Below are 27,423 nucleotides of genomic sequence, written 5' to 3'. Positions count from 1 at the left end.
GTGTCTTGATTAAGACAGCTTGGCTCTCATTAATTGCATTATTATTTTCCCCCTTTTCTCAAGTGTGTGTGTAAGTAAAAGTAAGAGCTTCAGGACAATTTTAGAAAGGTTACTGGGAACAGGACTGAGAACAGCAATTCATATAGGCACTGAACAGCCATCATCATTGTAACAACTTAAAGGCCCTTGTTCAGGAAAGCATCCCTATTCAAGAAATCTCTTAAGTCCGTGCTTAACTTTTAATAAGTGCTTTCCTGAATCAGGGCCATAAAGTCATGTAAATGAAAGGGGAATCTGGCTCCCTGGAGTTATACCATGGCATATGTGATAACCAGATAGACACCACTCTCTTGAGCCTTTCAAAAACCTTTTATAAAATTAAATGCCCGTATGATTTTTCACTCTACCTTTCTTCAATCTGGAGATGCAAGTGAGCTTGTGGTATCCATTCTGCAGGAAAATACAATGTGATGCAAAGCCCTTCACAGTGATTTCGGCTCCTATCCTGCAAGGTGCTGAGTATCCTCAATTTCTTGTGAAGCCAAGGAATCTTGTGGGGAGATTCAAGTCTAAAATGGACTTCAGTGGGAGTTGGAGACAGTCAGCGCCACACAGGATTGGACCCTTTACCTGTGCACTAATACATATTAAGCAGGTAGTCTCAATCACCTGTAACTCTTCTGCTAAGTGGACAACTGTTTAGTGCTATGCACTCACCAGCAGCAGTAAAGCCAAAACACTGAAGTTGTGGAATGGTGAGAGCAAGACGATTTATTGTAGAGTGGAGAAAAGGTTCATTTTCATCAACTCAATTATTCCCCTACAGAGTTCAATGCAATAAAAAGAGGGATAAGTGTACAAAACGAACCCGACAAGAAGGCTCTAGATGACGTACATTCAAAGCATTTGCAAATGATGCTACTATACAGATGCAGGATAGAAATTAAATCAGTTCCTTCCAAAGTGAACTGAACCAATTCTGTATCCACATTCACTATTTTGTGTTTTGTTTCAGAAACATCCATAATCCTCCCTTTCAGTGCAGATGCCTTACTCATTTTTTATATAACTCCACTGGCCTTTTCTCATCACTGGGAAAAGGATTCCAGCTATTGTCTAACAATTTATTTAAAAGCAGATTTTATTTTTACTTCCAATTTGATGCAGGTGGCAACTGATCCTGCTCCAGTGAAGTCAATGGGAGGTTCACCATGATTTAAATGAAATCAGGATCAGGTCCACGGTTGTTCAATCCCACATGCTAATTTATTCCTGGGAACACATGGACTTTGCCAGTTGTAAAAATAGTTCCTTTTGGATCCATCTTGAAATCTGTTCTTCTTAAGGGGCAAAAGGTTTCTTCCTCATCCAGAGAATCCTTGTAGATACAGACATAAAAACATGTACATGACAAGGCATCAGCACTACAGAGTTCCTGGAGTGGTTTAGGGCTTGACCCTGTTCCACTGAAATCAATGGGAGCTTCACCGCCAATTTCAGTGGGAGCAAGTTCATGCCCTTACAGAGCAAGAGAAATAATTCTTTAAAAAGCCTAAGCCAGCCTAGATTGTTGTAACAAAATCTACGATTGAGAGAACATTTAGCACCCTGCTTTGTTTTGGCCTGGCCAACGTAAGTATACAGTGCAGCCATGTCATTCACTTCGTACTGAGGCAATAACCCCCCTGCAGTCAATGGGAGTCTTGCCTGAGTAATGTGACGACAGGATTTTGCTCATGTTATTAACAGCATGTTAGTAAGCCAAAATATGAATCAATGCTTACAGATAGATTCTCCCTATAACGTTCATGTAGTAAGGGGAAAAAAAATCTCCTGGACTAAATTTTGCTCTTGGTAACACTGGTGTAAATCCAGAGTAACTCCACTGAAGTTAGAAGGGTTTCTTCAGATTTGCACCAGAATAACTATAAGCAGAACTGAGCCCCATGTTAGTTAATGATATAACACATTTATTTGTTAATGTGTAATGACATCTAATGCTTAATACAAACAAAACAGTACCTCTTTCGTACTCCACATAAATTATATGGATCCCATGTATTGGTCTCATTGCCTTAAAATAAAAGCTACAGCTGGAATGAAATGCATATGTATTTAAAGTTAACATTAACATGTGCTAAATTTACAGAGTCCACCATTTAGACAAAGGTTGCAATTGTGACCTAAGAAAAAATCTGGAGGCAAACCCTGAATTTGTTTGCCATGAAAACATAAAAGAACAATTTTTATTTTATGAGAAGAAAAAAATACATATACGTGGGGAGAGGAGGAAGAGCCACATTTTCACAAATAATAAATATCTAGTCTGATTCGAAATCAAAGTGCGCTGAAGATTTTTCTGTTTAAACAAAAACTACCCATAGGATAAAGCCATAAATATTCACAAGACTGTCAGTGGTCAGCATAATAAAATAAATATGAATGCAATGATTTTTTTTTTTTTAGCAGCAAAGGTCATTAATCTACTGGCCAATGTGATAGCTTCACAAAAGTCCATTTTATTTTTCCAGTCAAAAAATAAACTATTCGGGGGGAGGGGTGTCTCTAAAAAGGTGCCACACCTGTATTCTTACTGGGTATGGTGCCTCTCTGCCCCGTGCCATGCTCCCACTCCACCCCCCATTTCTGAATGTAACAATAGCAGGATATGTTTTCCCGAAGCATTCTGAATCCTTATGTACAGAATTACTTTAATATGCATATAGTCAAGTTCTGACCTTCTCCTCTTGCCGAAGGGCCCTTGGGTTGGCTTTAACCCTTAAAACATACGGGCATAGGTCTGGAAGGGCCCTCCTGGGTCACTGAGTCCAGGCCCCTGCTATCGCAGGAACACTAATGAGGTCTAAGGCAGTTTCTTTTCACACCTTCATGATTAGCCATTTTCTAGGTCGAGGAGAAACCACTGTGGGTGCTGTGACGGGACGGGCAGTCTTTGGTTCCCTTGTGCTCACATCAGAACTTCTGGACAGAGCAAATCCCAGCATGTCCCACATCCTTCTAGCCATGGATGCCTTTTCTCCTGCCTGGGAGACTTGTCAACCGTTGCTGTGGAGTCCCACTCCCTGCTTCACACAAGGGCAGAGGAGAGATGGAATTCTGGAGGTGACAACCCTCATCCCTGATGTTCAAACTGGGGGAAGTCTACCTGCCTGTTGGGCAGCCTCTCAAGGAAAACGGTGGGAGCCCCATTGCTGGGGCATTTCAGCTAGACACTGTTTTGTGAGGGAAAATGCCTCCTTGGCTAGACACCGAGCTAGACACTAGATATAACAGGGCTTTCCCCAGCTCTCATTTTATTCAGTGTTGCATGAAACAATGGAAACACCATGCCGTGGTTTATGGCAAATGGACATTTAAACACGATGCAGCTATCGTTGTGGGGAGACACCACAGGACAACTATCGTTCACCATCCTCCGTCCTTACACGGGGGTGTACAGCCAGGAAAATAGAGGAAAGGCCACAGTTCCACTGTCTGGAATGGGGAGCAGGTCATACCCAAGGACTGCACTCTCTACGGCAGCACAGGAAGGTTGGGAATGGGGCAGGCCAGTGGGCATGGCCAGGGGGCCAGCCAGGGAGAGCACAGGGGAAGGTGCTTGTGCTTGTGCTCTGCAACCCGGGATTCTGTTCTCCCACCCATTCCACCCAATGGAGTTCCTCTGTGCAAAGCCTATTTACTCAGGTTACAGACACTGAAGTCTGTTACCATGCATATAAACATGGATCAGCAGGGAGCATGTGACGATTGCTGTGACCTCCATCACAGTTTAACCTCATGGAGTATAGGAGTGCTATATAAAAGACAGGGCAGTTGTGCAGTGCTCGCTGGAGGTGGCCAATGATACAGATTACTCAAAGTCTGAAGAACAGCTTTTACTTTAGAGCGCACAAGTGATACAAGCCTTTCTGTGGTGGCCTGAGAAGATGAACAGAAACTCTGTATTTTAAGGCTGAAAAGGGCTGGTGGAATGCAGGAAACTAGGGAGCAGGGACCAGTGAAGGATGGGGAAAAACAGAGCTGTCTGCAACATGATATGCACTGGGCCAAATTCATCCCCGGTGCGGCCCCACTGAAGTCAATGGGATTACACCGAGGCAGACGTTGACTCGCTGTCTCCAGGAGGAGGGCACAAGCTACAAAGCACCTTTTCACCTCTAGTACGCTCCCACCCGAGAAACAAAGGAGCTACACTAGCATAAAACCAGAACAGTAAAGCTGGCCTGGAAGGGAGATATCCACAGCACCCGCCTGGTTCTGATCCTACTTAAAAAAAAAGATCAGGATCATTAAATTCACCACAACGGCGTGAATGATCAGAGGAGAGCACAGCAGCCCTGCTCAGAGATCAGTAGGGGACCAGCATGGTAGCTCAGCCTGAATACCACACAGGGGAGAACACAGCAGCCCAGCCCGGAGATTGCATGACGGATAGGGTGACCAGATGTCCCGATTTTATAGGGACAGTCCCGATATTTGGGGCTTTTTCTGAAATAGGATCCTATTACCCCCCACCCCCTGTCCCGATTTTTCACACTTGCTGTCTGGTCACCCTAATAAGGGGCAGCACAGCAGCCTAGCCTGGAGATAATACGTGGGAGAACATGACAGTCACGCTCATTATCCCGTCCCTAAAACAAAAGACTAAAACGCTGATGTTCAGTGGGAAGCAAGATAAAGGAAAGCCCAGTCTGAGACTTAGAGTAAAGGGAAGAGAGGAAATATGCCCAACACGAGCAGCTCTTCTCCGAGGGTGAATTTCACTTTGCACATATAACACCTGTCAGGCTTAGTGCAGCTGAATGGAGTGGAGGTTGAGGCAGTTGAAATCCAATAATCTCCAATTTCCAGGGAATTTTACTACATCACAGATCCACCCCCTCTACAGTTACTACGGGCTGGAGAACAGCACCTGACCCCCATCAGCACCAATTTGATAGGGTGTTTGGACCCACGATTCCTCCCCAGCCCACACTCATTGCACCATCCATGCTGTCCTATAGAGGGCCAAGGCTCAGTACAGAGCCTCCATCAGATTATACTAGCTTCTGTTGCTCTCTGGGCCCTGCACAGGCCCTGCTCCCATAGGTGAATTTCACCCACACTGCATAGAGATGCCTATTGGCTCCAGTGTGGTAAAAATCCATTGCCAAGAACGGACCAGAATCTATCCTCCTTGACGGAAGAGAATATCTGCTGATGTGGCAGATCAGCTCTCCTCCTAATGCAGCTGTTAGGTTGAAATCCTGACCAGCCACTTGAAGTCCAAACATTGTGGGGTGGCCTATGTGAGAGTGAGGGAGATAGGATCCTCCTTAGGGTATGTGCACAGCCTCTGTGCCATACCGACAGGAATGCAGGAGGCACCTGCTGTAAGTTGTATTTGAGGCTATAGCTTCTGATGCTTCTGCTAGCAGGGATGTGTGGCCAGCAATGCCATTCACACATCCGCTGGCTCTGTTCCCTCCTCTTCTCTAGCCTGCCCATAAAGTCCCCCTGCTGTGGAGTGATGCTGTGGAGCACAGCTCCAGGACACGCCAAAAGGGGTGTTGCGTCTCTACATACCCTGCCTGCGTGGCAGAACCGTGGTGGTCCCAGTGCTTCTTGGGCCTTGCACATTCATGCAATAGGGCATGGGGGAGGACAGGGCTCCCCCAAAATGCAATGAAGAGCTTTAGATAACAAGCAAACAAACATTAAAACCACTTCACATCCTGCAGCGCATATTCCTGCCAACAGCGATATAAAAATACCCTAACCATACCATTAAGTTTGCAGGTGTTACATGTATAGCTAGAGAGCATACTCCTATCAAATGGAGCACAAAGCAGGGCATGTGGCAAACAGCAGGCGAGACAAGCTGCTCTATCTGCAAACTACTACCAAGGGATAGCGTGTCATTGTACATAGCCAAGATTCTCCATCTCATTCCTATACCGCTGTTCAGACACCTTGCTTTTGTGCTGTTTGCTTTCTAAATGTTGTCGGAACTCCATCTCTTCGCTAGCCCCGGCATTGCACATGGAACAGTAGTACTGGCCACTTGGGGTGACACACATGGCGAGATCACGAGGAATTCGCTGGCGGGAGCGTGGATTGAAGTAGGGACCTGCAGAGAAAATAAAGGAGTCCATTTATCTGTAAGCAAGAGGAGCCCTGCAGTGCTTCGAGCCTCACTTCACAATCGCTAAGGTCTATGAGTAAAATGTTCAAAAGCACCTAAGTGACTTGGCAGCCTAAATCCTACTTTCAAAAGTGACTTAAGCACTTAGGCCTAGATTTACAAAGGTATTTAGGCACCTACAGACACAGATAGGCACCTAATAGAATTTTCAAAGGCACCTAACCGGCTTTGATGCTTAACTCTCCCAGGGCCGCCCAGAGGTGGGGGGCAAAAGGGGCAATTTGCCCCAGGCCCCGGGCCCCACAGGGGCCCCCACAAGAGTTTTTCGGGGCCCCTGGAGAGGGGTCCTTCACTCGCTCCGGGGGGCCCGGAAAACTCTTGCGGGGCCGGGCCCAGGAGCTTCTTACGCTCCCGGTCTTCGCCGGCAGGGGGTCCTTCCGCCGCCGAAGACCCCAGGCCCCCGGAATCCTCTGGGCAGCCCTGAACTCTCCCTGACGTCAATGGGACTTGGGTCAATTTAATTTTGTAGTGCAGACTTGCCCTAAGTTACGTCAATCTACAGGTACCGCAGTAACTGAATCGCTTTTGCGTGTCCACACTATGCTCCTTGTGTCGGCAATGCGCGTCCTCACCAGAAGTGTTTGCACTGATTTAACTGCCAATGCAGGGCATTGTGGGACAGTTTCTGAAAGGCAGCAACAGTCCATGTAAGCAATGCAGCATCTATGCTGACACTGTGTTGCCCTAACTACATCGACTTAAGTGCTATACCTCTTGTGGAGAAGGAGTTATTAAGTCGGTGTAGTGGACGAGTTACATCAGCGAGAGCTACATTTTACTGTAGACCCCTACAGAGTTAGGTCGATGTAAGCTGCCTAACAGTGTATTGTACACCAGGCTTTAGGGTCCTAAGTGCTTAAGTCACTTTTGAAAATGGGAGTTTGGCGCCTAAGTCACTTAGGAGTTTTTGAAAATCTGACCCTGTATCACTGTTCCCCCTATTTCAGAATTAGAATCCGCTTTCTGATCAGAGTTAGTTTATTGCTCGCTTAATTAAAAATAGTGATGATAAGATCATATTTAATATCATTTTAGAAGAACCGTTATATTAACACCATGCTGAAAACACAAAATTAAACTAACACTCGTCAGAGGGCTAATGAGCACTCATTACAAGACTTGCAAAGAAAAAAATAAAACTGCTGATCCAGATACTTATTAAATATACTTCAAATTAAATGGTATAGAATTAAGCACTTGGACAGGAAGCTGCAAATCAGGAATATATATGGAGATATACCAATCTCATAGAGCTGGAAGGGACTCTGAAAGGTCATTGAGTCCAGCCCCCTGCCTTCACTAGCAGGACCAAATACTGATTTTGCCCCAGATCCCTAAGTGAACTCACAACCCTGGGTTTAGCAAGCCAATGCTCAAACCACTGAGCTATCCTTCCCCCTCAAAATACCCCTCAGAATACCTCTGGTTAGGGTGACCAGACAGCAAGTGTGAAAAATTGGGACGGAGATGGGGGGTAATAGGAGCCTATATAAGAAAAAGATCCAAAAATCGGGACTGTCCCTATAAAAAATCAGGACATCTGGTCACCCTACCTCTGGTGTGCTCTGTGGAGTTACACAGATATAAAATTGCAGCAAATGAGACCAGAATGAGGCCAGATTCATTCCTGCGCTAGTGCCAGCACAGGGACAGAGAGGATACTAACTTCACCTCTCCTCTTCTGCTGCTGCTCAGAGCCAAGGTGCAAGCTAGAGGACTCCTTTTTTCTGCTGCTATAGGCTGCTGAGTTTGTCTATATTGCAGCTAGGAGCAAGCCTGGATAGACAGACTCTCGCTAGTGGTGCCTGAGCTAGCATACTGAAAAGAGCAGAGTGGACACTGTGGCTCACGCTGGTGCTCGGACTCTCAAACCCAGGGGATTGGGTGGGCTTGAGCTCAGCTCCAGTCTGAGCCACAACATCCAGGCTGCTACATTTAGTACGCTAGCTCAAGCCCCGCTAGCATGAGTCTGTCTATCCAGGCTAGGAGGCTTGCTCCTAGCTGCAGTGCAGACATAACCAATGGGAGTCATCAGCACAGAGCTCCACCCTAGCCACACCTCCTCCTGCTCCCGATCCACCCCTTCCCTCCTCCAGTCTGTCAAGCTTCAACACCCACCCCCGTCCCCACCATGTTCCAACCCACCACTCCTCCTCGTCACTCTGACCTGCCCTAGAATGCTCCCAGCTTCTGCTGAACATGGGGCTGGGCACACGAGCAAAGTGACTGTCACTCAGGGGTGAATTTCCCCCATGCGCTTTTCTCTGCTTATTCCTAGATCAAAGTTCTTTTTAAAGGATTTTACAGTAAATCAAAGTGCTTTTCTCTCCCTCCCCACTGCCAAAATAAGAGAACAGACTCTGTCTTTCCCGTATTGGGTTTGTTCAAAGGGTGGCAGAGTCAGAGTCTGAAACACCAGAGAAACTGATTCAGGGAACAGATGGCTTTGGTGGGTGGCAAACCTGCTTTATCATTCTGGACAGCAAGAATGAGAGCATGGGTTGATGTGGTACAGTCGGAGTCAAAAGCTCAGGCCCCTTGCCAAGAAAACACCAGGAAATAGCCACCACTTACAGTAGCAATAGAGAAAGGCAGATGGGAAATTAAGTTATGAGATGAGAAACGAAACAAACAAAGAGGCTGACAAAGTGAAGTAACTTTAACTGCGGAGAGGATCAAGACGGACAGATGGGTGGAGTCAGCCAGATCCAGACAAAGCCTTGGCACCACAAATAGCTTCTTTCTTTGCAGAGCTTCCTTTACTGAGGGGCTCTCTCAGCACCTGCACAAATCTTGGGTAAACAGACTGTGCGGGGACAAAGGAGTGGGGAATGGAATGCTCCCAACTTGGGCCTGAAGCACCCGTGCAGACCCTGCACAGCCTCTGAGGCTGCAGCAATACGGGTGTGGTATCGCAGCTTGCTGTATCGCTCCTAGACAGAGGCTTTGGCCAGTGGGACTGCATAATCATAGACCCACTGACTGTCTTCAGATGCCCCCTGTGAGGTGCACACACAGCCAGGGTAGGGCTGCTCACTCAGCTGCCATGACTGACCCCAACCCCCAGCTCAGTGAAGACCTCCAGGATTATGACCGGGAGGACGAGGTGGATCCCCTGGCACTTGGTTGGCGCATTGGGCTCTCCACCCCTCGTGTCCCCCGGTGTGTACTCCAGGAGGTGAGGGAAGCCTTATTGCCTGCCTCTCAGGCCTTTCTCGAGCAGGCCCTGCTGGAGGGTGCTCCCAGCCTGCCCCGCACCTCTGGTCCTCCAGACCTCGCCATCAGGCCCCTGCCCCGCAAGCCCCCCCCTCCGCACCACCGAAGCCAGCTGCATGACCTACACTCACTTTGTTTCTGAATCAAGCCTAGGAAGCAGCTGTACGTTCTCATACTCCATACCCTTCACTTCCTCACCCTCATGTCTCACCCTGGCGCCAAGTGGCAAGATCTTCTACCACATGTGGAGGATGAGGAGTCCCGGTTGGCCAGTCTATATTCTACCCTGGACCCTGGCCTACCAGGGATATTAGTTGGCGATTCCTGGCATGGTTCACCCATTCCCCTCCCTGACACGGGCCCTTTTTGCAGTGTGAGATAGACCCTGGCACACATTTACATCGAGTGCACCAGGTTGCAGCCCCTTTTCCAGCTCCTCCAGAACCTTCTCCTTCAGGGCTGGCTGCACTTTTTCCGCACCTCCTGATCTACATTCACCCCACCTGTGGCCCCACGAAGTCACGAGACCTCCTCGTCAGCCTAGTGGCGCTGGCCAAGGTGGCCATCCATCATGCCAGGAGAAGGATGCTGGATGGGAGGTGCTCTGTGACAGTGGGGCCTATATTCACTCCTCCCTCCGGTCACATATCTGGGCACAGTTCCTCTGGGCCACATCCACTGGCTCCCTGGACACCTTTGAGGAGCAGTGGGCGCTGTCCGGGGTTCTCTGCTCAGTGTCCCTCTCTGGCTCCCTGGTTTTACCCCTCACTCCCATCCCCGCTTTTCATTCATTGTCTCCTGAATTTACTTGAGCCCTCAGCTCAGTGGCTGTTCCCTTTAGGCTGGGGGAGGGTCGTTTAGATATGGGCAGGTGCAGATGTTCAATAGGTGCTATGACTCGCCCCTCCAACGGAGCCTGCAGTGACTCAACCCTCAGGCATGCTGCAGCAGCCTCTCCTAGGACCCCGGTGTCAGCGCTGCCCTCAGCCTGGTCACAACACTACAGCTGGCTTCGACCCTTGGTACCTGCTCTCCACCACTGCACCAACCACCAGGGCTGACTGCCTAGAACCCAGCACCTGACACCCCCCACCCATAGATCTGCTGGAGTGTTTCCCCAGAGGATGCCTCCCCTCCAGTGAAGAATAAAGATGCATGGAAGGAGGCTGGGAAGGAAGACTTAAAGAGGTTCCCCTCATAGCTTTCCTGGAAAAGTCCTCTCAGCCGGACTGTCTTGGGGGCCTTGGCCCCTTGGCAACGCTGTGGAGTTTGGGGATCCATGGGAAGGGGAGTCTGATATCCAGCTGCAAGGGCAGCTGCTGCCTCCTCCGCTCCCCTTCCCCAAGAAGCATGGCCCCCACACAAGCAGCAACAAAGAAGAGGACCCAGAAGATGTTAAAGCTCCTTCAACAATGTTAGCCCCTGCTGCAATATTTGGTTAGGAGGGGATAGTGCCAGACCTGCTCTGCCCCTCATACTTCCAGACCTGCTCCCAAGCTCCTGTGGAGACATTTTCAGGAGGAGAAACCATGCAAGAGAATCCCAGGCATGCTAGGGAAGGTGCTGCACAGGAGGTGATAACACCCTCTCTGCATGGGCAGGGACAGGTCCATGTGTAGAAGGTCCCCTCTGCATGCAGATCCATGTGGGACAATCCAGCCCTCAGCTGTCAATCCAGCCCCCACTTGTTGAAGTCAATGGCAGGTTTGGTTGTGTGAGTTGATCAGGATGGGCCCTATGGCCTGCTAATACTCCTACTTGCCCCTTAAACCTTCCAAGAGCTGTATAGACTCCGGAATAGATTCTTCAGTCCAACCAGGCCCCTTAGTGTCACTCAGGTGGTGCGAAGGAGCCAGATGCTGGCTGTAAGTGGCTAACTGAGAACTTCCCCAGTGGAGAGACCTCTTGATCTAGCAGCCTCCACCACAATCCCAGCACAGAGGGCATTCCAAGGTAGGAGGCGGTGTGTTGGAGGGTGAGAGGGTGTCAGAAGATCAGGGTTGGGTGGAGCATCAATCCTCCAGTGGCATGTGGTTCCTGACACAGTGTGGCTAGCCACTTTAAGGGGAGATGGGCCCAGCCCCTCCAGTGACACAATTAGCTTTGCCTCCCAAGGTGGGGAAAATGAAGTTCATGTGACCCAATCAGGCCTCTGCCTTATCTAACCGTAGGTTTGGGAAGAAAGGGGAAGTGGTGGCACTTGATGCTGCAGGAAGGCTGTGAGGATCCAGAGGAGAGCACAAGGCTGGCAGAGACCTGTGGATGACTCCAGGTAGGAAGGCCAAGGAGTGCCTGCTTGGGAAAGACCAGGGAGCAACCCAAAGGAACCCAGGGGAGTGATGGAAAGGAACCTGGGAAGGGCTGAAAGCTGAGCCCAGAGGGTGGGCAGAAAAATTAGAGGACAGAAGAGAGGCCCCTTAGGAAGAAGGGATTGGGCCTAGTTTGAGACTGGGGCAAAGGCGCTGTTTTGTTTGGCTTTAACTTGGATGTGGAACTCCGATTCCCTGGATAGTTGTACTTTTGTTAAGGGCTTAGTTGGAGGACCAAGGCATAGCAGCAAGGCACTGCAGCAGCCAAAGGAGGCCGTGGAGTTTTGAAGAGCTGTGAGAAGGGGGCAAAATGAGGCAGGGCTGCTGCCGAGCTACACCATGCCACCCTGGAGGCAGCCACCCTGTTACAATCCCTCATGCTGGAGTCAGAACCAGGGCAGACCAGCTCACAGAACAAGAGCTCCCTAATGCACCCTTCTGTGTCAAACAGAACCCGTTAAGCAATAGTCACTGTGCGACCTACGGAGCATGTAAGTGGTGACACAAGCACTCAAGTACCTGTACTGTTCTGAACCGCATACACATTTCTTCTATTCTGCATCATCTTATAGTCGTTCCCTTCTTTCCGTGCCCTCCGTTTGCCCAGTTCTGATGTATCCCTGAAGGTTAAATAAACACATACAGCTCTGTTTTAAAGCTCTCTGAGATACATTAACAGAGACTGCTGGAGCATGGCTGCACACATTCAGGCCAGCCCTTAATGTAAAGGTTGAACAATACCTACGAGAACGAGTTGTTCTGTGCTTCTGCCAGGCGTAGCCTCTTGGCATGATTCTTTCCTTGGTAGTGAGCCTGGGCCACAGCCGGGGAACTAAATGAGGCATCACAAAGCTTGCAGTAATCATTCTCTGTGGCCATGATCACTCGGCCTCCTGGTTTAGAGGCGCCCATCTAGCAGCAAAAGGGAGGGAAAGGATCACATACAAACATAGTGGAGTTCATTCTTTGAAATCACTGAGCCAGGCTCAATGAAGTGGACCCTTCTCAGCAAGCTGGTGGTAAAAGTGGGGATTAGAACTCTGGGTTCTCTGCACTGGGTTCCCCAAATTCTTTCCCTTGTGGGAGGAGCGTTTGCCTCTCCTTGGCTCCAGCTGGGAGTCTGCCCCCCTGAACCTGCACACCCCCTAAGATCCACACCGATCTCTGCGGATCAGATGGAAGATCCCTGAGGATCAGATGGAGATCAGAACTATCTGTGCAGAGGCCCTGTACCTCTGCACTGGCTCTCGTGCCTCCTGCTTCCACTTCCAGCTTCCTCGCAGGCTGGACTCCTCAGCCTACCACTGCCCCCAGGAGCCCCCTGAAAGGAGATTCCACAGCACTGAGGGAAGTCTGCGTCCAGACTACCCGCCCCCATCTCCAACCCAGCAAAGAACCTTCCATGGGTTGCAGAGAAACAACTGACCCCTCCCCACACCTTGCCTATGGACAGCGGGAGTTCCATATGCAGATTTTAGAGGAATGATCCAGTCCTGAGAAAGCTCAGTCCTCGGGATCTCCCAGTGCATTATGGGGCATGATCTTGTCTGGCTATTTAGAACGTAAGCTGATTGGGGCAGTGACTGAGTCTTTTTGGTGTTTTGTACATCACCAAGGAACCGTATTTCCCAAACAGTGTGAATAACAATGATTTACTCATTGGCCTTGCCAGTGCTACACTTTCTAAGGTGCAGTTTCTTTGGCCCCTATTTTGATAATTCATATGCTCCTCCCAAAAAAAACCCCTAGAATTCTGGCGTGCATGGTACAATATGAACATCTTCTATGTACCAGGCTCAAACTTGGCTTTCTTTTTTCTGAGAATTAGTTCCTCAAACAAGGCAGAGCAGCCACCCCAGCTGTTGGGAATCAGCATAGTGCACTTGTAACATACAATGGCTTAGGGAAAGGCCTGCTCTAATGCCCACTGAAGCGAATGGAAAGACTCCCATTCACTTCAGTAAGCTTTGGATTAGGTTCTTTTTGTATGTCAACAGGTCTCCCCCATAGAGGCTGGCCCCAGCAACCATATAACAACCTGCTACTTACTCACAGCTAAGGGGTTCGGTCTCCTTTAGTTCAAGTAGTAGAGGCCCGAGCTTGTGGTGCTGAAGGCCCCAGCTTTGATCCCTGCTGACCAACATGCAATGACATGCAAGTGTTGGGTGTGGAGAACATTTGATTTACCCCTTGAGCTAATTGGGCATGCACTCTGCTCTACACGTGCCTGCCATTGGGCAGTTCATGGGACAGCAGTAATCTGGATCACAAAGGGGGCCATTCACTCATGCAGTGATTGGAGAATGAGTGCCACAAGAGTAGCTATTTAGGGAGGGAAATGATGGCCCAGTGCCGTTGGTGCTAGACTCTAAACACCTTTTCTACATCGGCACCCAGGTGCAGCCTCACTTGGATGCACAGGAGATGGCTAGGCAAGGGGAGGATATACCACACACACACACACAAAGGAAGGACATGACGACGAGTGATTTCCATGGCTTTAAACAGCCATAATCAGCAGAGCATCTGATTCACACAGGTATCATGGGATTTGCCACACAGGATTAGATCAGTGGCTCAGTGAGTCAAGTCCCCTGTATCCAGGAGTGGTCAATACCTGATGCTTCAGAAGAATGTAAAGGCACACACCGGGCCAATTGCATCATGCTGGACATAGTGAGGAAAATTCCTCTGACCCCTGCAGCAATCCCACCCCAAAGCACGAGACCTAGTTACCTATGTTGTCATAGGGGGTTCTGCACATGTAAGCAGCACAGCCTCCGTCACCTCCCCAGGCCTTACCTGAGCTGGATGGGAGACAATCTGAGGCACGGCAGGCTCCACTGAATTGCTCATTCTGGCAGGAGCTGGGCAACTATTTGCAGCATAGTAATTCCGAAGTTTCTTACTATGGTTTTTACCCTGGAAACAAAACTTGAATTAATCACTGTCCAGATGGAAGAGTCCCACCTGTATCTAGCAGCCAGAGGACTCAGCTAAAACGCTGAAATGTAAACGTAGTCATGACAACAGCAGCTCAGATACAGGCTCCAATCCTGAGAGGGGCTGAGCAATCTCAACTCCCATTGATTGCAATGGGAGATTAGAGTGCTTAACATTCCTCATGAGATGCTCAGTACCTGGCAGGGCTGGGTCTTGGGATGGGGTATGTACCCACCACACTAGCAGTGAAAGGGTGAAGGGGAGCCCAATTAGCCCATTCTGTGGCACCTCAAAGACAGGTAATTGAGAATTAGACCCAGCTGTGACTAACCAACCTGGGTGGCTTCTATAAAGAAAGGCTGCAAGGCAATAGGGAGAGGAGATCTAGGGGAGAGGTAATCGGGTGTTTCCTCTCTGGCAAAGAAAACTCAGAGGGGCCTGCACCTTGGGACTATCCCTGAAGGGAGAGGGTAGCTGGGGAGGAGACTCTTGAAGCAGACCTGGGAAAAGAGAGGCTCCAGGGAGATAGCATGGGACATGCTTTCCAGGCCAGCCAGCAAACCTAAGGGATGAACCTACAAAATTCTGCCTGCAAAAATTAGAAGCTTTTTTGAAAATCCATCCCAATAATATAGAAAGACACCCAGGTCTCCTCATCTCACTAAATCCCTCCCTGTTCAGTACACTCCTCTGGAAAAACCAAAGTGAAAACTATTGCGACATACCCAGAAGGTCAGCAAACTGGCACTCTGATGTACTTGGGAAGGGGGAGTGAAATGAAGACTCTTAGACCACCCACCCCAGATGATCATATCTAGAAGTTGTCAGAAGTTGAGAGTCCAATAAGATGGTGTTCTTACCAGGTAGAAGCACAAAGTGAGAGATGATCTCTGGGGATCCATATTGTGAACCATATCAAAAGAAATGTACATTGCGGTAGAGAAGCTGGCTAATCCAAGGGTGTCTGTCATATACTACACCCCTGTTTGTGTGATGAAGCGCCACTCAGAGACAAGACCAGTTCAAGTGAACCATATGAACGGTGTTTGGTCTAAGAGCAAAGGTAGTAACTTCATTCTTATAGCACAGGGGCGGACAAACTTTTGGGCCAGAGGGCCACATCGGGTTTCCGATATTGTATGGAGGGCCGGTTAGGGGAGGCTGTGCCTCCCCAAACAGCCAGGCATGGCCCGGCCCCTGCCCTCTATCCGACCCCTCCTGCTTCTCGGCCCCTGACGGTCCCCCCGGGACTCCTGCCCCATCCAACCCCCGTGTTCCCTGTCCCCTGACTGCCCCCCATCGCCCCATCCAACCCCTCCTCTCATTCCTGACTTCCCCCCCAGGACCCCCGCACCATCCAACTACACTTTCTCCCTGACCGCCCCCAGAATCCCTGCCCCTGACTGCCCCCCACTGCCCCATCCAACCCCCCCTCCTTCCTGACTGCCCCTCCAGGATCCCTGCCCCATTCCACCCCCCTGTTCCCCGCCCTCTCACCGCCGTGACCCCATCCACACCCCTGCCCCCTGACCACCACCCCCCAAACTCCCCTGCCCTCTATCCAACCCCCCCTGCTCCCTGCCTCCTTACTGTGCTACCCGGAGCACCGGTGGCTGGCGGCGCTACAGCCGCGCTGCCCAGAGCACCAGGACAGGCAGCCGCACCACCCGGCTGGACCCAGCCACGCCACCGCACAGCACAGAGCACCGGGTCAGGCTGCGGCTCTGCAGCTGCGCTGCCCGGCAAGAGCTCGCAGCCCCACTGCCCAGAGCATTGCGCCAGCAGCGCAGTGAGCTCAGGCTGCAGGGGAGGGGCTCGGGGCTAGCCTCCCGGGCCAGGAGATCAGGGGCTGGGCAGGACGGTCCCGCGGGTCATAGTTTGCCCACCTCTGTTATAGCACCTGCTGTCTGAGTTATAAAGAGCATACTCCTCAGTCTCAATAGAGCCTGCTCAATCCGACCCCCAGGGGACATAAACCTGCTAAACTGGCATCCACTGATAAAAGCAGCAAAGCTGGGAGAAAAGATGGGTAATCAACATTTTTAAAATATGTTTTTAAATTAGAACTGGAAGGAAAATCAGAACTTTCTGTTGGCCTTAGTTGAACTGGGGAATCTGGTTAAATTCCCACTGCCTCTCCCCCTTTATTTTAAAGGGGGAGTCTAGGACCTGATTCCCCAGTTCAACTAAGGACCAAAGCGCACAGGGTTTTGCTTTCTCATTCTCCTGTGGCGGGGGAGGAATGAAAAGCTTTGACTTAAATAAATTTTCCATTATTTTGGTCGAAAGGGCAACATTTTTCATGACGGAAGAAAAGTTTTGATGAAAAAATTGTGATGAACTCCAGCCTAAAGCACAAAGAGGACAAGCAACTCATTAGGGCCCCACTCTTAAACCCTGGGTAGCCTCAGTAACCCTCCTTCAGGCGTGGGAGCAAAAAGGGGGGCTTCATCTGCCCTCCTACCCCACCTGCCTCTGGCAGTGGGACCAGAAGGAGAGGAAGCTCCTGGCACATCACTCCCTCACTTATGGCAGGTTGGGGTCCCACAATTCATAAGGTTTGCCCTACTGAAAGAGTGGTAGGCACCTCACAGGAACAACTAATCTGAACATCTTTCTTCTTTTGCTTCTCCTTACCTGGTAATGCGCCTGGGCTTGCTGTGCTGAATTCAGAGTGACATTGCAAAGTTTACAACACAGAGGCTTACATAGTTCCTCCAGCACGGGATCCTTTGCAAGCTCCTCTTCTTGTGAGTGCTGCAAGGAAGGCCCCAGTCCAAACGGTTTCTGTGGGGACAGTGGTGAGTTGGCTCTTGGCCTTGTGGCCACTGACATAGGAGGAGATGAAGGCTTCTCAGGACGAGGATGAGGAGGAAGTCCTGCCTGCTGCAAAAGAATCATTGGCTGGGAGGACTGCTGGCATGTTACTATTGAAGGAGGAAGACTCTTCTTCAGCTCTGAACCAGAAAAAAGACACAGGCTCAAATAAACGGCATCCTTTTCACAATGTGAACGTCCAAGACTGGGGCCAACTTTGCCAGTTTCACTCCAGCTGCTCTGTGTCCCTCCAACAATGCAAAGCAGCCATAAACCCAGTTTAACCAGCCAGTTAAGATGAGTTTATAGCTTCTGCTTCACTGGAGCAGGGCAACGCTGCTGCAGTCAGCCTGTTAATCCAGCCCCAGATATTTTTTTAGGCAAGACGACACGGATTAAAATCTGAGTTTAGCTATTAATAAAGGCTATCACATCCTCCTGGAAATTTAAGTGGACTACTAAGAACTTATATTATCTGGACAACAAACAAAATGAGAACTCACCAGGCATAAGCTTCCAGATGCAAGAAAATATCATTCTGCCATGTTTGTGTTACCCTAGGAGGCCTGGAGCCTACATTTGTTAGTGCAGTGACTCACTGCTGAGCTCATGCAGAGGCCCATTGAAGCAGCGCTCCCAAGGGTAAACAAGTGGAGTATTGGGGCCTTAGGCCCTTTCCCAAATCCAAGAAGGGGTGGGCTCTGTGCCAACGAGTTCACAATCTAAGAAATAAACTAATACTGCAATATGTGTTGTTGCTTGGTACCTTGTCAATCATTTGGAAGTAATTGTGTATGCTGTGAATTGTAAACCCCATACAAAGCCTTCATAAATATCAACTTCAGGAAAATACGTCAAAATTAATTTTTCTCCAGTAAATAAAAGCACTGAGGGAGACACTGTTGTCTATTGGTTAGAACGAAGTACCAGGAGCCATTTCTTCTGGGTTCCATTTCACACTCTGCCACTATCTTGTGGCATGACCTTGGGCAATTTCTCCATGCCTTCACTTACTAAGTGTCTGAATCCTTCTCACACTATCAAACATCACTTAGAGCCTGAATAAGACTCTGCCATCCCTGTCTATCCTGGGCTGCTCTTTGCATGTCCTCAATGTTAAGTCCAATAGTCTTCCCTCTCTAGTGTTCAATGGAGAGATTATTTCATTCCGCCTCTCTTACATGTCCTCCAGTTGCCCAATGGTACACCTGCCATGGCAGATGCTCTGGTTACATTCTTCATACATCCCAGATATTTACATTGTCTTCTCTGGATAACTTTGGGAATTTAAAAGTTGTGGAACTCTGACAAATCTCCTCATTTGTTACAACTTCATTCCATTTAATACCTACCATTTTCCTGAGGCATTTGCTATTGAAAGCATTTGGATATCTGCCTCTACTTCTGGCAGATTTTACTAAGTACAATGCAATATTAAAAACTATTTCATATTTTCTTAGGTTTGGAAGATTATCTCATATTAGCACTTATTCAGTTTATTTCTCAATCAGTTCAAGTTCTTAGGAACCCACTTAAATTTCCAACAAAAAGCTTTGAGAGGCTTAATTGATTTATGTTTCCAAGTTCTGTTGAAACCCTGGGATGAACATTGCTAGGTTAATGCAAAGTGGAAGTATTAGTGTAAATCAAGACAGAACAACTTTCTTCAAGATTATATTAGCATCTCATCATAGCCCCGCTTACCAATAAACAGGATTTGATATCTTGGCCATTTCAAATCACGTCAAGCTAAAATTGCATTCTGGGGTGCCAGATTTGTACTATCTTTAAGCAGAAGTGTTTTAAATACAGGGACCTACCTTTACTTTTCTAAATAGGAATCCTTAATTTAGATTGCAGGTAACATTTTCAGAAGTATCTTAGGTGCCTAAGTCCCATTTTCAAAAGTGACTTTGGTTCTTAGGCCCAGATCCTCAGAGATGTTTATGCCTTTGAGGATCCTGGCCTGAGGGCCAGATTTCAAAGGTATTTAGGCACCTAAAGATGCACATAGGTGCCCCCTGGGATTTCCAAAAGCACCTAAACAGATTAGGCACCTAACTCCCATTGAAATCAATATGAGGTTGGCATCTAACCTAATTAGGCACTACTGAAAATCTCATGAGGCACTTATCTACATCTTTAGGTGCCTAAATACCTTTCAAGTTCTGGCCTGTGAGAACCTAAGTGAATGGGCCTTAGGTACTTGGAAGCCTAAGTCACTTTTGAAAATGGGATTTAGGAGCCTAAGCCACTTGGGCACTTTTGAAAATTTTACCCGAATGAATCTGTGTTGTTGTTTTTGCACACACGGACCCCCAGTTCTGCAACTGGCTTCTTGTGAGCAAATCCCTAGGCCTATACAGGACCAGCTGCAGAACAGAAGCTCAAGTTCCAGCCAACAATATTGCTTTAAAGTTTTCTGAGTATTTCTAGGAACTAACGGGGGGGAACCCACAAAAAATGAAGCACACATATACACGCCTTTGGAAATGGGCGGACAATAAAGCCTTTGGGTTTTATTTCTGTAGGGCAGCTCCCTTGTCAAGGTGCTGTGCTCCCTACTAAAATCAATTTCTAAATATTAATTCAAATGCAATTCAAAAAACCCCTAAAGAACCTCACTAAAATTAACAACTGAAACAAATTTGAGGATGTTCAATGCAGAATCTAAAGAGGAAAGAAGGGAATGGATGGAAAAGTATAAATTAGAGGGAAGTAGTTGTTCTAAAAAACACCGGGGAAGGAGGAGTGTTTAATGGTGGGCTGAGAGATGGACTACTGGATTATATGGTTAAGTGAATTCCACACCCTAGGGCCCACCATGACAAAGACACTAATTCCTTTTTCTGAGTATGATGGTGGGATTCCTAAAGGGATCTGAGGTCCCTTCCAACCCTGATATTCTATGATTCTATGGTCATGTCATACCAGAGATCCTCTTCAAGATGAATTCCAAGGAAGACGTTTCAAATATAGTCAGGGAGCCTACCTTGTTGCAGCCTTTAAAAACCAGCAGTACCAGCTAACAGTTAATGTGCCACTGCACAGGCAGACAGTGCAAAGAATGCGAAGTGGGCATAACATGAATGTGATTGTTAGATCAGTGAGAAAAGGGATGCTGGATTCTGAACAAGTGGCTAATAGTGGAGCAACTCTACTGTTAGCCCTAACAAGAGGGAATTTCATCAGCTGAGTGTATGAGACACAAAGGCAGGGATTGCTGTTGTGAGGTTACCCTGAGATAAATCACCTGTGCATCACCTGTGCAAATTGTGAAGTGCACGTGCAAAAAAGGTTCCTATCACATGGAACACATGGAGGGTGGGGGTGGGACTTCCTAGAGAGGGCATGGCTGACTCACTGCTTCTAATCACACCCTCTCAACTAGAATGAGCCTTCTTGTAGTAACTAACTCTATCCAGTAGCAAGACTTCATAACCAATCCTGGGAACACAGAAGTTTTAATGTGTCCAGACAAGATAGTTCAAACATCCCTCCAGGCCAGAGACTTGAACTGTATTGTCCACAGGGCAACAGATGTACAGCTGTGCCCACATCCCATAGTAAGAAATTATCTGGCTAAAAGAGCTCAGTATATACATTGACCAACATGGGTGATAAAGGGACCTTTGAAGGACACAGCGTTTCAAATCTCATATTACCACTGTGGACTGACTCCTTTCTTCTAGGTAAGACTTCAGAGCAGCTCCAGACACACTAGCTATGTTCCTTAGCTGTCAAAGCAGTAACTGTGTTCACTCGTGTTAAAAGACGTTAAGAAATCCACCATGACCAAAATGACAAGCTGACCCTGATTTAAAACCAGTGAGAGGTCATCCGTGAGCCTGACAAGTGCGATCTCAAATCCAAAAAATGCTAGTCCTAAAATGGGAACTATCTGGGATGCCACTAATGTCCAAGTGCTCCTGGACTGGAATAGCCACAGCTTCTCAATCTTGTTCCCTGAAAATGGGGGATTTGACAGCTGGCAAGCACTTCAGTGTCAAGAGATGGCTTCTTAAGGAGGGGGGTGGACATCTGCATGTCTGAGGATAATTAACATCTTTCTCTTGTTAAGTGAGGCTTTGATGACATCGCTTAATGATGGTGGCACAGTCACATCATTGTCAAGATGGACAGAAGTCAAAACTGAAGGCCATGTGCCACAGGGAATTCCAGAGGACAAGGAAATCAGAGATCAGGTGAAATAATCTATTGTGACCCATGGCTTTACTAGTCAAAAGATACAGAGACCAGCCTAGAACCACATTGTCTCATCTGTGTAAAAAGGTAACTAGCTCACCATTATAATCAGTTGAAGGAACTGCTAATTGGATAAGGCCATCTGAAGCAATCTGACTGCACACTATCCAAAAGAGTTCAGCTGGAATGTTCATTACAGAAGGTCTAAGCCTGAGGACAAGTAACATCTCATCCCAGAATTCCCTGTCAGCCACTCTGCTCATCAGTTGCACTCTACTGCTCTTGCCTCAGGTGACCCCAGCTGCACAATTTGAGAAAAATCCCGAAAGTGTTCATGAAAATGTTGTGTGTCTGTCTGTCAAGGAAGTTTTTTTTTTCAATAAAACAATTCTTGGCTTTGAAAACAGTCTTTATTATAGCACATTACTGTTGGCTTTCAGCTCAAATTCTTCCCTCAAGGCATCCTGCATTCCAGGACTCTGACTGATGATTTCACCTTTCCTCCTTCCATCTGAATTACACACCTTCCTTCAACAAGCTGGTGGAGGGTACAGCAAAGCACAATAAGCGGATATATGCAAGCTTAGCAAGCTTAACCCCCCCCCCACAACCCATTTAAGCGCACTAAACGCACAAGCACAGTCAGCAAGCACGTCACTAGCCCTGCTCACCCTCCCCCCGGCCCTCCCGCCAAGTCCTCTCCCTGTAGGGGGTGAGCCAAGGGTTCTCCAAGGCAGGGCGGCGCCCAGGGCTGGGATGGGCTGGCTCTTCACTCCCTCCTTGTGATCTCCCTGTCCCCTCTTCTGTCCCTGTAAGCTCCTGAATCAGCCACTGTTCAGGCCAGCATCATGCACCATGAATGCATCATAAAACAGCCATGAAGCGCCCATGCAAATCGTGCCTGAGCCACATGGTGATCCACAACATGGAGAACATACCTTAGAGAACCTGATAGGTGGGGGGCAGGAGAATGCCAATATCGCCCCATCTATCGAATGTCCCCATAGGAATAAAGCCCCCTCACCACCCCTGCCACCATCCAGCTCCCCCAAGTCACGGTCTTTCTCGACAATGTGCTGCACCTGCCTGCAACTTGCATCAAAAAAATGATTCTTAAAACAACTCCATTCCTTCTCTCCATTTTCCGACCGTTTAGCTTCCGCTTGCCATTGCTGTCTGGACCAGCTTCTGGAGTTGCCAGCACACCCCCCCGGCAGTCCAGGCTTGTGTCCTTGCTTGCAGAGAGCAGGCAGGAGGGGGGCGAGCTCACACAGGCCCATCATGAAAGTTCTCAGTGCACGAAAGTTCTGCAGCCACTGCCCATCCCAGACCCAACTTCCATGAATCCCACCCACCACCAGTCTCCCTTCTCTTCAGCGCCAAGCAGGCGCTCAACGCATTGCGGTGTGAATTTCAGGAGCACCACAAGCACGCACGCGCAGGAGAATCGATATCATCATCGACATCCAGACTCACTGGTCACTTCACGATCTGAAGGAATAGCTAGACTGTTGTGCGTGTGTGGCTGCGACACTCATCAGCATAGTCCAGCAGCTCGGCAGCTCATTTGCCACAGAAATCCACATTCACACAGAGAGAAAAAAAACAGAAAGACACTCACAATGCCAAGCTGCCGGAAAAAGAAGAGTGAATGCTGCTGGATGATGATGCCACGGCACACCACACAGGAAGGAATGACGGGAATGACCTCTTCACTCCTTCTTCCCCACAATACGCGCAAAAAATGGAACGCGAGGTGTGCTGTGATAGCCGCCCCCACAATGCACCTCTCAATACAGCGCTGAAGCTGCAAGTGTGGCCACACTGCAGCGCTGGTAGCTGTCAGTGGTGGCCACCCAGCTCAGGGCCCTACACAGCTGCATGACCAGCGCTGTAACTCCCAGCGCTGCAACTTGTAAGTGTAGCCAAGCCCTCACTGTCAGTGATTCTATATGCCTGCATAAAATCCTTTCACAGAAAAAGACCAGACACCAGGTAATTATCCCAGTGACCTTATTGCCAACATATGCGCCAGGTGCTTCAGCACCTGGAGATCACCATTAAATCACCATGGTCTCCATATTCAGCAAATTGTGATGCTACAGCAGAGGGAAAGGGAGTCAAGGTATGACCCAGCACCAATATGGAGATCTCAGAAAAGCCACAAAATTCAATAGCTTCCAAGGCTATGAATCTGTAGCACTGGTATGGTGTCTGCACTGATATAGATAAGGTGATGATTGACCTACCCAATATGAAGATGTAGTCTACCATCTGTGGGTGTTCTCTTTGACCTTCAGGGTAAAACCCAGAAGGTGAAATCCTTGTCCCATGAAAGTCAAAGGCAAAACTTCAATTGATTTTAATTAGGCCAGTATTTCTCCCAGGGAATCCTTTCACTTCCACTCAATAGAGCATTTGAAAATGGACTATCTTAAGAAACTGACCATTTTTTTATATTGTCATATTAACACTGCAAGACAATAATAATCAGATTATAGTTTTACAATGTGATTGGTAAAACAATGTCAGTACAAGTCTATGAATGCCTTAGAACAACATCAGATCATATTAAATGTCTGTAACAACAATGACTTTAGGAAATGAAAGGAAATCATATCACTGTAAGCCAGTGAAAACCATAAATGCATCAAGCTTTGAAGCCTCTGCTCAGGAATGCTTTTTATCCAGGAATAAAGATTGCTCAAAGCTCACAGAGCTGAAGATTCATTAACATTTCTTCCCTTCTCAGCATAGTGTCTGGATTTTAATATAATTGCACCTAAAACTATGTTAAGAGAACAGTAAGCACTCAAAGCCAGGAAATGACATAGTTAAGGTTGATTTCACAGCCTTAACATTGCCCTTTGGCTTGTATCCTTTTACAGCACAATCTTTAATGACGTGCTTTCATAGTGTTTCTCAATCCTACAATATACTACCATACAATTTTTCTGTACAATCTTAGGAGCAGATTGTGATCCCTTTATTCACACTATTAAGCTGTAACTCACATGAGTAATCGCATGTACATGTGCCGCCTCTTCTCATTTTTAAAATTTGTTTATACTTACTCTTTTCATTAGCTCAATTATTAGAACAATCTTTATTGTTTTAGGGTACAGTCCTGCAAAGTGTTGCACACTGTGGTTCTGATCCAGCAAAGAACTTAAGTGTGCATCTCACTTTAAGTATGTGAGATGTCCCATTAAAGTCCATGGGATAATGCTCTTTCACTTTTTATAAATAAATTCTCTTCTCTCTATAAGTATCTTAATCATTGAGTCAACAATGTACTATATAATATTTTTTCTAACCACCAGTTTAGTTTACCATGGGTTCAGCTCAGGGCATAACTGTTAACTCTGAGACAGATTCAGCCCCCCTTACTCCCATTAATACTCTGCAGGTAGTCTCATTAATTTCAATGGAATAACAGGTGGAAGAAAGAGTTATACATTTGTGATCATGGGTATCATAATTTGGACCCATACAGTGAATTTAGCTACACATTTAGGTGACCTAGACATGCCAGCAAATTTGTATTATTACTCTAATATACATAATGGAGTGGTTTTCATTTGCAGTAAAAGCACCATTCCAGCAATGGAAAGCGGCCTTAAATTAGATGTAAATATAGTTTACTCTCACTTTAAGCCTACTTTACAAAGCAAGCACAGTCTAGAGTAGCGTTAGCGTAAATGAGAACCAGGCCCAATCTGCTGTATCTTGTCTAAGAAGTGTTTGCTATTACTTCCATGAACTCTGGCTATCATACATAGTGCAGTATACAGCACTACCACGTGTAGGGGAAAAAATTATATTTGAGAAACGGTATGTAACTGAAGACTTTTTGCAGTGGATTAAGGGTACAGAGGCAGGATTAAGGGTACAGAGGCAATCTTAACGTTACCATTTCCTGACTTTTGACAGGAATGTTGATTTTTCTTTAAAGGCCGTGCTAGGATGTTTTTAGTTGGTTGGTTTAGAGAAATATGTAAGAAAAAGAAGATCCATAATCTAGAACTGTTTGTCTAGGCCCCACTGTAACACCCCATCCCATTTACCTTACTAGGTCCACAATGGACTCCATCCATCTCCACACTGTAGGAAGTTAGCAAGAGAGATTCCCTCTCTCTGTGCACTTTAGAAACCATGCCATTTTTACCTTGCAAGATGACCAATGATCTCTGCATTATTCTCTGCCCAACTTCAGTAAAGGCTCAGTTGTGCCTTTAACACAGCCTGGAGCGGAGAGCCTGGAGCAGCAGTTCCCCAGGGTGAGTTCCAGGAGGCATTCTGCCTCAGGAAGACAGGATGCCTCCTGGGTCTCACTGTGATGCCCACTGCTACACATCGTTATGGGCTACAACATACTTCCTCCTGTGTGATCCACAGGACAATGCACAGGGATTCAGCCGGGTAAGTCCATCTACTTCCTACCCCTTTGGAGCGCTGTGTGCCTCGGGGAGAGTAAGGAAGGAGCTGATCCTGCACTTCCCTGAACACAGAGACCACAATTGTACCTGGCCTTTGTGCATGCCATACTAGAGGGGAGGAAGGTTCTATACTTTCACTACCGTATGCAACCCTGGGAGAAATGTCAGGCACAATCTAGGCCCAAAAGCTTTTCACTGCACAGCTAAGTTCGTCAAGCATGCACACACAGTACAGCCTTCCTTAGCAGCAGATTTTATGAACATAGTAGGAAAATTCAAAGGCAGAGTGCAATTTTTTAAAAGGTCATAGCTCAGTCAAATCTAATTTCTGTGCTGAGTTTTCCTGACCGTTTCCAGCTGTTTCAGTGATGGAGTTATTCAAACAGTCACTATTTATTTATTTTTTAAATCAGAAAGTGTATTTTTTTCCTCCAGGCTCCTCATACTCTAGAATGAATGTACAGTACTTGTTTTTACTGAAACTTTCCCAATACATTCACCTTTGGTCAGAGACCAAGCCTGACAAATTTCAGCCTGAAAGATGAAGGCTTCATACAGTACTAAGTGATTGAACGCAGGGCATTAGAATGGAAACAACTTTCATGACAGTGGTCACTGACACTGACTCTAGACTACTGTAGATGCAAAACAGGTAACGCAAAGGGCAAGGGAACATTTTGTTTCCTAATACATCACTATGGGACTATACAGCATGATGCAAAAACTGATATTTTAGCAAATTTATTTATGCACAATTGGAAGCTTTACAATCCCCATGATTTAGATTCTAATTAAAATTGGATGCATCTGTTCTTATCTTGAAATGGTTGCAATTCAAGAGAGAATTCAAGATGCCAAGATGCAATTTGGGAAACATACAAGCAAAACATAGCATCCAAAAACTGATGCAATATGTAGACATTCAAAACACACATGCAACATAACTACACACATGCAAAACAAACATGTAAAATCCACAAACTAACAAGTGGAATATGTACATAACACTGCTTGTGGTGCGATTTACCTCCTCGTTATTGCCAGTGTCCTGACTACTCTAATAAATGCATACACCCAAGTATAATACACTTACTAGACTCTCCTGATTCTGAGAGGAGGGACTCAGAGAAGCAATCTGCAGGCAATCCCTTGTACCTGGAGCTGGCCAGCCCTGCACATCCCCAGGTGAGATCTTCACCTCCTCCTGTCTTCCTTTTTCATGACAACTTAAGTCGGGTTGCTCCCCACTAGATCTGAGGGGGCCGACAGTCAGAAAAGTCAGTAGAAC

General features: G+C 47.3%; 1 protein-coding gene across 1 annotated transcript; it reads right to left on the bottom strand.

Moving 5' to 3' along the window:
• Window positions 1–760: 760 nt before the first annotated feature.
• Window positions 761–27,423, bottom strand: ZMAT3 (zinc finger matrin-type 3). Its single transcript, XM_039489886.1, has 6 exons — window positions 27,229–27,423; window positions 17,311–17,630; window positions 14,533–14,652; window positions 12,476–12,642; window positions 12,250–12,350; window positions 761–6,130 (listed from the first exon to the last, which is right to left on the bottom strand). Exons 2-6 carry the CDS (start codon window positions 17,572–17,574, stop codon window positions 5,919–5,921), a joined length of 864 nt encoding a protein of 287 aa, XP_039345820.1. The 5' UTR covers window positions 17,575–17,630; window positions 27,229–27,423; the 3' UTR covers window positions 761–5,918.

This window comes from Mauremys reevesii, linkage group 9 (assembly GCF_016161935.1).
Source record: "Mauremys reevesii isolate NIE-2019 linkage group 9, ASM1616193v1, whole genome shotgun sequence".
Lineage (NCBI taxonomy): Eukaryota > Metazoa > Chordata > Testudines > Geoemydidae > Mauremys > Mauremys reevesii.
Note: the sequence above shows the minus strand (reverse complement) of the source record. Positions and strands in the feature narration are given on the sequence as shown.

Coding starts and splice junctions, on each gene's coding strand:
- ZMAT3 (XM_039489886.1), bottom strand. CDS start 17,574: ATGATTCTTTTGCAGCAGGCAGGACTTCCTCCTCATCCTCGTCCTGAG. Junction 14,653..17,310: donor AAGCCCAGGCGCATTACCAG/GTAAGGAGAAGC, acceptor TTTTGTTTCCAG/GGTAAAAACCATAGTAAGAA. Junction 12,643..14,532: donor TTGTCTCCCATCCAGCTCAG/GTAAGGCCTGGG, acceptor TTTTGCTGCTAG/ATGGGCGCCTCTAAACCAGG.